The sequence below is a fragment of the Macaca thibetana genome, chromosome 3 (assembly GCF_024542745.1).
Source record: "Macaca thibetana thibetana isolate TM-01 chromosome 3, ASM2454274v1, whole genome shotgun sequence".
Classification (NCBI taxonomy): Eukaryota; Metazoa; Chordata; class Mammalia; order Primates; family Cercopithecidae; genus Macaca; species Macaca thibetana.
In genome coordinates this window covers 153,418,021-153,426,883 of record NC_065580.1, presented here as the reverse complement: position 1 = coordinate 153,426,883, position 8,863 = coordinate 153,418,021, and the positions used below count along the sequence as shown (strand labels likewise).

General features: G+C 53.0%; 1 protein-coding gene across 1 annotated transcript in view; it reads left to right on the top strand.

The window, feature by feature from the left end:
- The window catches only part of RRP1B (ribosomal RNA processing 1B), a 39,702-nt gene that overhangs the window by 27,600 nt on the left and 3,239 nt on the right, over positions 1-8,863 (top strand). Inside the window, exons 10-15 of the mRNA XM_050784421.1 lie at positions 3-100; positions 1,226-1,245; positions 2,521-2,652; positions 3,251-3,975; positions 6,354-6,506; positions 7,506-7,569. Coding sequence (XP_050640378.1) covers positions 3-100; positions 1,226-1,245; positions 2,521-2,652; positions 3,251-3,975; positions 6,354-6,506; positions 7,506-7,569 — 1,192 coding nt within the window. The remainder of the gene's footprint in view (positions 1-2; positions 101-1,225; positions 1,246-2,520; positions 2,653-3,250; positions 3,976-6,353; positions 6,507-7,505; positions 7,570-8,863) is intronic.

The following is an 8,863-nucleotide window of genomic DNA, read 5'->3' as shown; positions in this document are numbered from 1 at the left end:
AGTTTGACTATAAGGCTGTTGCTGATCGACTCCTGGAAATGACCAGCAGGAAGAACACGCCCCCCTTCAACAGGAAGCGCCTCTCCAAACTCATCAAGAAGTCAGTGACTGGAGGGAGGGTTCTGACATCATCATTCCTTTAGTTCCCATCTCCTGGTGTGGGACAAGCCATCTGCATGCTTATCTTTTTTCTTTCTTCTTTTTTTGTCCTTTAATGCATTTGTGCATAGCAATGTAATAGACACATGTAAACTGAAAAGCTTAATGGAAACAGCAGTCCCACCCCTCAGGTTCCATTCTTCCAGTGCAGCCATACTCATCTCTTAGCTGCCTTAGAGTGATGTGAAGTCTATTCATGTGTGAAATGAACCAACCAGAAACTGATGTGAAGCTGCTATTTAGGTGTCTTCTGCTGGTGTGCTACTGAGATAGATAGGGTTAATTCTTTACCTCTCCCCTCCCTCCCATGTGGCTATGCCAAAAGTGTTAGTTAATTCAGCTGTCAGTGTTGACATCACTCTGACCATAGTGACATGATGACCTGGAATTCACGGAGGGCCTCATGCGTGGCTTGCTGTCATCGGTGACAACTGTCTGATCACACTCTAGGAGCCGGGCACTGCTCTGAGCACTTTGCATACATTCAAGTATTCCAATGTTAAGCCCCCAGAAAGTAACTCCTGTAGTTCTGCCCATTTCCCAGCTGGGTTCCCAGGGCACAGGGTGGTCCTAGCTTGCCCGAGGTCCCTGCCATCCAGTGTCTCCTCCCCCGTGCACCTGCCCACACTGCGCTTCGATGCTGCTTGTTTGTTCTAATGCACAAAAATTGTGTAAAGCAAAACACAGCTTTGCCTTTCTCCACTGGAGAATTGAACAGAAGCAGAGATCTAAGCTACTTCTGCCTTCCGAAACAAAAAATTGCATTTCTTAGTTTGATTTGGGTGTGCCAAGGTGCATCGTTGGCCTGCCATGTCCTTGCTGGTATTGACAGTAACCGAGGGCGGCACTGGCCTTGAGCTTTTTGGCCTTTGTATTGCACCACCTTTCCCTCACGGAATTTCCTGTCTAGCCTCCCCTCCTGGAGGAGAACGTGAACTAACAAATATTTAACTATGGCTTGTATTTTAAAAATTAAATACATATGTCTACAGAAGACAGAAGGGATTTCTTTATGAACATTTGTTACTTTTTTTTAATTTTTTTTATTTTTATTTTTTATTTTTAGATTCCAAGACCTCTCTGAAGGTGAGGTGCGCCGAGAATCATCATTCACGGTGTTTTTCATGAATATGGACCCCACTGGGGGCGTTGATGCCAAATGCTGAGAAACGAGATTGAAAGAACTTTACTGAAAACCTCTAATAAGAAATAATAGTCCTTAGCCCAGGCAAAATAGCGAGGCCTCATATCTACTAAAAATGAAAAAATTAGCCAGGCATGGTGGCGTGAGCCTGTAGTCCCAGCACTTGGAAGGCTAAGAGGGGAGGATCACTTGAGCCCAGGAGGTCCAGGATACAGTAAGTTGTAATCACGCCACTGCACTCCAGCCTTGGTGACAGAGCAAGACCCCAACTTTTTTTTTTTTTTTTGAGACAGAGTCTCACTCTGTCACCCAGGCTGGAGTGCAGTGGCCGGATCTCAGCTCACTACAAGCTCCGCCTCCCGGGTTTACGCCATTCTCCTGCCTCAGCCTCCCGCGTAGCTGAGACGACAGGCGCCTGCCACCACGCCCGGCTAGTTTTTTGCATTTTTTTTTAGTAGAGATGGCGTTTCACTGCGTTAGCCAGGATGGTCTCGATCTCCTGACCTCATGATCCGCCCATCTCGGCCCCCCAAAGTGCTGGGATTACAGGCTTGAGCCACCGCGCCCGGCCAAGACCCCAGCTTTTAAGAAAGAAAGACTAGCCCTTACCTAGTCATACCACAGTACAGCCATGGGAAGTGACACAAGCCTAGGGCCCCCTGCAGCTTGCCCACCTTCCTATCCTGGGCTCTCCCCTAACCGCCAAAGTGAGAGGGCAGACTGCTCTCATGTGTGGATACTGCGATGTTTTGGTTTGGTTTTTATTGTTTTAACTAGATGGATTTGCAGTGGCCTAGGAAGGTTTTAATTGGATACTCTGTGAAGGTAAAATGTAATTTCTCAGGATCCCTTTCATTTGCTGTTACGTTTGGACAAGTCAGTGAAGTCACCCCATACCCCTCATGCACTAGGGACACTTGGAATTGGGAAGGGCACCAGTGAGCTGGTTGGAATGCAGAGACCACATTAGCCAGGCCCCCAGAGTCCAGCCATGGAGGGTGTCACCGAGGGCTTGTGATCCCTTGCCTTGCCTTGGTTGAGAAACCCACAAAGCTTTTTTAAGTCTGTAATTCCTGTGTCAGCGGCGCTCAGGTTTGGGTGGGAGAAACAGTGAGGAACGATCATGATGAGGCAGAAATTGGGAGGGGGCTCTTAGGCCCCTGGGGCAGACTCTCGAGCGCCTGGGGAAGCTGACAGTGTGTCACTCTGGCATCTAGGAAGCAGTATATCTCAACTGAGTTTTGCGGAGGACATTTCTGCTGATGAAGATGACCAAATCCTCCGTCAAGGAAAGCATAAGAAGAAAGGAAATAAACTTTTAGAGAAAACTAACTTGGAAAAGGAGAAAGGTAAGCTGTGAAGCTGAAGAGAAGGGCCCTTCTCTTGAGGGCTCATGACTGAGCCCTTGGGGAGCGGCGTGCACCACGGAGGCATCAGAGACTGGAGCTCATGCCGTCACAAAGCATTAGCAGAGCCCAAAGCTTCGGTTTGTAATGGCTGAGAGGTAAAGGTGGTTTACCAAGTGTTCTGCTGTTTCGGTGGAACTGTGTCCCCACCTCACCCCGCTCACGTCCGCCTGCTCCCCAGGGCACCTCTGCAGGGAAGCAGGAGCTGCAAGGAGCACAAGGGGGGCAGCTGTTTGATGACCAGTCTAGATCTATGGTTTTTACCTTTGAGCCCTAAAATTAGTGGAAATCGGACTATTTCAGTTCTATGTGTGTTTATAAATGGACAAAAGGAGGGCTTCCAGTCACAGTTGGGAGTGGAGGAAGTAGGACCAGACGACAAAGGTAGTGGGCACACCGAGTACCTCAAGGGAGACAGAAACTCTCCTGGTGGTAGAATGTCAGGAAATTGTGTCCGCCAATCATACTGTCTCAGAATCACCAGCAGGACTCTGGCCCAGCCGGCACTGGGAGGCTTATTGATGGGTTTCTGTGTTTTTAGGAAGCAGAGTGTTTTGTGCAGAGGAAGAGGACAGTGAAAGCAGTCTTCGAAAGAGAAGAAGGAAGAAGAAGAAGAAGCACCACCTGCAGCCTGAAAGTCCAGGCCCAGGGGATGCAGCCCCGTCCCTGGAACAGAACAGGGGCAGGGAGTCTGAGGCCGCTGAGCCGAAAGCCCTGAAGGCACGTGTGGCCGAGCCAGGCGCAGAGGCCACGTCCAGCACCGGGGAGGAGAGTGGCTCCGAGCATCCTCCAGCCATCCCCATGCACAATAAAAGGAAACGACCGCGGAAGAAGAGTCCAAGGGCCCACAGGGAAATGTCGGCATCAGCAGGGTTGCCCCCAGAGGACATGTCTCAGAGTGGCCCCAGTGGCAGTCATCCTCAGGGACCTAGAGGGTCCCCAACAGGTGGAGCCCAACTCCTAAAAAGGAAGCGGAAGCTTGGAGTTGTCCCTGTCAATGGCAGTGGCCTGTCCACACCTGCCTGGCCTCCACTGCAGCAGGGAGGCCCTCCCACAGGCCCCGCGGAGAGGGCGAACAGCCACACCACCCTGCCCCAGTGCAGGAGGCTGCAGAAGAAGAAGGCAGGGCCTGGCAGCCTGGAGCTCTGTGGCCTGTCCAGCCAGAAAACAGCAAGCTTGAAAAAGAGGAGGAAAATGAGAGCGATGTCAGACCTGGTAGAGCACAACGGGGCGCTGGAGTCCGAAGCCAGGCAAGCCCAGGCTCTGGTAAGGTGGGAGCACCCGCAGGCCAGCTCGCCGCAGAGGTGCTCAAACGCGTCCGGGGGGCTCCACTGCCTACTGAGAGGAAGTGTGGGGGCTGGCAGCCAGGTCTCTGGACTCAGCAGCAGTTAGAATAGGGCATGTTCGGCCGGGCGCGGTGGCTCAAGCCTGTAATCCCAGCACTTTGGGAGGCCGAGACGGGCGGATCACGAGGTCAAGAGATCGAGACCATCCTGGCTAACACGGTGAAACCCCGTCTCTACTAAAAAATACAAAAAACTAGCCGGGCGCGGTGGCGGGCTCCTGTAGTCCCAGCTACTCGGGAGGCTGAGGCAGGAGAATGGCGTGAACCCGGGAGGCGGAGCTTGCAGTGAGCCGAGATCGCGCCACTGCACTCCAGCCTGGGCGACAGAGCGAGACTCCGCCAAAAAAAAAAAAAAAAAAAAAAAGATTAGGGCATGTTCACAACAGCCTTCACTGAGGAGGAAATCACAGGTGACCAGTACTTCGGTTCTCCTCATCGGTCACCTTCACTCCCCCAGACCACATGTTTGGGTTCGGGAGGGCCCGCTCTGAGCTGGGAAGGTTACCATGGGCCAGGCACTGCTGCCCCAGCGTGTTCAGGCCAGTCTAGGCCTCTGTTGAAGGCGGGTCTGGTTTTCTTCATCAGCCCATGGCCAGTCCAGGCCCCTTTGGCAAAAGAGGAAACCCAAAATTCTCTTGCCTCACTTACCTTCTTTTCTATATTCTTTTCTTTTGTTAGCTCCCCGCCCCACCACCCCACTTCCCTGCCAAAGAAACTTCACTAGCCGGACCAGTTATCTTCTTAATGGAGAGACTTTCCTTCCCCTTGGATCTCTAGAGCCAGATAGAAATGAGGAACCAAGCTGTTGATCTGGTTTTGGGTCTGGCTCTGTCACCCAGGTTGGAGTGCAGTGGCACAATCTCGGCTCACTGCAACCTCCACCTCCCAGGTTCAAGTGATTCTTCTGCCTCAGCCTCCCAAGTAGCTGGAATTACAGACAACATCACCATGCTCAGCTAATTTTTTGTTATTTTTGTAGAGACGGCGTTTTGCCTTGTTGCCCAGGCTGGGCTCAAGCAGTCCACCAGCCTCGGCCTCCCAAAGTGCTGGGATTACAGGTGTGAGCCCCTGCGCTTGGCCCTGATCCGCTTTTCACACCACCTGTGGGTGCACTGGGCTTCCAGGCCAGGGCCAGCAAACGTAGTTTCACTGGAACAAAGCCACATGCACTCGTATGGGCAGGTCCATGGCCACTTTCACACTGCAGCGGCAGGGGCAAGCGGTAGAGACAGGGACCTGTGGTCTGCAAAGCAGAAAGTAACACTGCCCTTCACAGAGTTTGCACACCTTGGTCAGATCTTGCTTTGCAAACACCGCTTTGCGGAGGTTGTGACATCTCCTTTGTTGAAGTGGACACGTGTGGACCTGGTTAAGTACTGGTTTGGGGCTAACAGTGTCTGCAAGTGGCTAGTGAGTTAGTTTATGGTCAGGAAAGCCTTACCCAGGGGAAGCAGTGCACTGAGCCAGACGGCAGGAGGCCCATTTCTAGCCTCGAGTCTCTCCTTCCTCACAGTGCCTTCATCTCCCTGGACTGCAGCCTGTCCCTCATGCCCTCAGTGCTGCTTCCTCACCAAGAGGGCCAGAGATATTGCCTTTCTTGCCGTCTTCTCAGGCCCCTGGCAGCTTGTTGTAAAGAGGATGGGGTGTTGCTCAGTCAGTCCCAGGGACGAGGGAAGCTTTCCCCTGCCACCTCTCCCGGCGGAGGGAAGGCACACAGGAGAAGCTCCTCAGGCTTCCCTGCCCTCCAGGCGGCACACTTGATCCTGCCAGAGCCACCCGTGTGTCATCAGTGGCACTGGGTTTCCTACACGTCTGAGAGCCCAGAACGAGACCCGGTCTCTCTCTGGGTGGCTGTGAGTCGCTGCACACCCAGTGAGTGTCCTGGGCCTGCCTGTGAGGGACCCACAGCCCCCATATGGGCATCACTGCCCTCCACACCAGGCTGCCAGGGCAGTGACGATTCAGCTACAAATGGGAGAGTGAATTATTCTCTAACAGATTGGCTTTGAAAGGCTGAAATCCTCAATTTGAAGATGAAGATAAAAGTGGGTCCTTACTCTGAGAAGGCGTTTTCATCGCCCCTCTTGGCATGGTGCCATGATAGGTGGTCGTGTTGTATGTGAAGCCTGAGCTCTGCCGAACGGAAGGGCTGTCTGCAAGCGCAGTGCAGAAAACTGCAGGCTCTGGGGTGGGCTGGATCCGCTGTGGGGCTCGGCCTTCCCCTGCTGTGTGTGTGGGCAACACAGCAGGCTCTGTTGTCTGACCCCTCCTCTCTGCTTCTCACCCCTCGCTCACATAGGGAAGCAGTGGGACTTTCAGTTCCCTGAAGAAGCAGAAGCTGAGGGCAGAAAGCGACTTTGTGAAGTTTGACACCCCCTTCTTACCAAAGCCCCTGTTCTTCAGAAGAGCCAAGAGCAGCCCTGCCACCCACCCCCCAGGCTCAGCCGTCCAGGTGTGCACCCTCCCCAGAGTGACAAAGCACGTTTCACCACAAGGGCACAGATGGGCTTGAGCTGACAGTGCTTCCCATGCCAGGCCTGGAGTCCCACTGTGGCCCTCTGAGCCTGCCCACAGCAGACAGGTTCCACAGCCAGGGTAGCATGAGGTCTGGGTGGTCTGGGACCCACCCTGAGGGATCGCAGTCAGGAAGGGGACTTTGAGGGACGGCTGATCCACACATTCTGCCTCCCAGGGCTTCCAGCTCAGGGTTTGCAGAAACCAGTTTTCTCGTGAAATGTCAGTGTTAATACGTAGGTGGTACAGGTCAGCAGCAGGAGGTCCACACTTCTAGAAATGTGGGTCAGAGCAGGAACTTGAGGAAGTGCTTCCTAATGCAGGCTGGATCCGCTTCCGGGAATGTGAGTAGGAAGAAGATGGTTGATTGTGGTGAGCGGTTAGAATGTGCAGATAGCTTGGAGTCCTTGTGCACGAGAAGCTGGGAACTGTGTCCATTGGCCACTAAAGTGAGATTCCATTGTAGGCATCGTCTCATCGATGTCATAGTCTTCAAGCTAGAACTTGAGAACTCTCCAGCCAAAGACAGGGGAGCCTTGGCATTTTTCCTCATGGGTTCTCAGTGGTGAACTGTTTCTGGACAGTTCAGGCATCTTCACTGTTGCCTTTCTTCCCTGGATCGTAGAACCCTGTGGTGGTGATGAGGCTGTGACCGCAGCAGATGGGCCAAGAGTGCCAGCACCACTGACCCTGGGCTGGGGGAGGCGCGTGGGACACTGGGAAAGACAGAGGGCGGTCGTGGTGAAGCCGGACAGCAGGGTTGGTTTCAGTCTTGGCCGTGGTCCCTTTGGCCTCTCCCTATATGTGCCACTCAGTAAGCAGCAGTGTGGGCGACGTCCCCTCCAGGGCAGGTTCTCCAAAAAAACCTGACAGGGAAATTAAGTGCCTCTGTTGTACTTGCATTACTCCTTTTGTTCCTGTTATTTCTCTTCTGCAGCTAAACAAGACACCGTCCAGCTCCAAGAAAGTCACCTTCGGGCTGAACAGAAACATGACTGCAGGTAAGTGGGTTTTGCCGGCGGCAGGTTTCTCTGGAGCACAGCTGCGGCTCCTGGCGAGGCTCGCAGCCTGGTTCCACAGGCGCTGAGGAGAGAGGTGGGGTCCGAGCTCCTCACTGCCCATTTCTTTTTTTTTTTTGAGACAGAGTCTCACCGCTCTGTCAACCAGGCTGCAGTGCAGTGGCAAGATCTTGGCTCACTGCAACCTCCGTCCCCCGCCGGGTTCAAGCGATTCTCCTGCCTCAGCCTGCCAGGTAGCTGGAATCACAGGCGCATGCCATCACGCCCAGCTAATTTTTGTCTTTTTTCACCATGTCGGCCGGGCTGGTCTCAAACTCCTGACCTCAGGTGATCCGCCTGCCTCAGCCTCCTAAAGAGCTGGGATTACAGACATCAGCCACCGAGCCCACCCCTCACTGCCCATTTCTGAGTCAGAAGGAAGCACCTGTGTGTCCCTCGTCCTCAAAGGGCTGTGAGTGGGGTGCCAATGGTGAGCGGGCAGCCAGTTGCCTGGGACCTCTTAAGAGAGGCTACCCGGAGAGACGTGATCCAAAAAGCCGTTCTCCCAAGTGTCTTTCTAAATACTGAAAGCCGTCCCACAGAGAGGCCATTTGAGATTGTAGTGGTCCATCAGCTGTAGCTGTCTCTCTGCGAAACTTCGGAACAACTTGCTTCCTGGGGGACGGAGAAGGGTAACCCCTATCTTGATACTTTTCATATCGGTGCCATCCATTCGAGTTGCTTTTACAAAGGAAACCAAAGTTTTAAAAAGTATTATAGGCCAGGCGCAGTGGCTCATGCCCGTAATCCTAGCACTTTGGGACGCCAAGGTGGGCGGATCACGAGGTCAGGAGTTCCAGACCAGCCTGGCCAACATGGTGAAACCCCATCTCTACTAAAAATATAAAAATTAGCTGGGCGTCGTGGCAAGAGCCTGTAGTCCCAGCTACTCAAGAGGCTGAGGCAGGAGAATTGCTTGAACCCAGGAGACAGAGGTTGCAGTGAGCCGAGATCATGCCACTGCACTCCAGCCTGGGTGACAGACTGGGTGAGACTCCATCATCGCAAAAAAAAAAAAAAAAGTATTATAACGAGTTTAGGACCTGACTCTTGTTGGGAACTGCAAATAATTGTGTGTGTGTGTATGTGTGAGTGTGTGTACATGTGCCAGTATGTGTGTGTGTGCGTGTGCATGCACAAGTGTGTGAGCGTGTATGTTTAGGGAAAAGAGACTCTCAGAGAGCCTGAGGAGCTCACCTAGCCTTTACAACTGGATGAGCAGGACGAATCCTGCAGC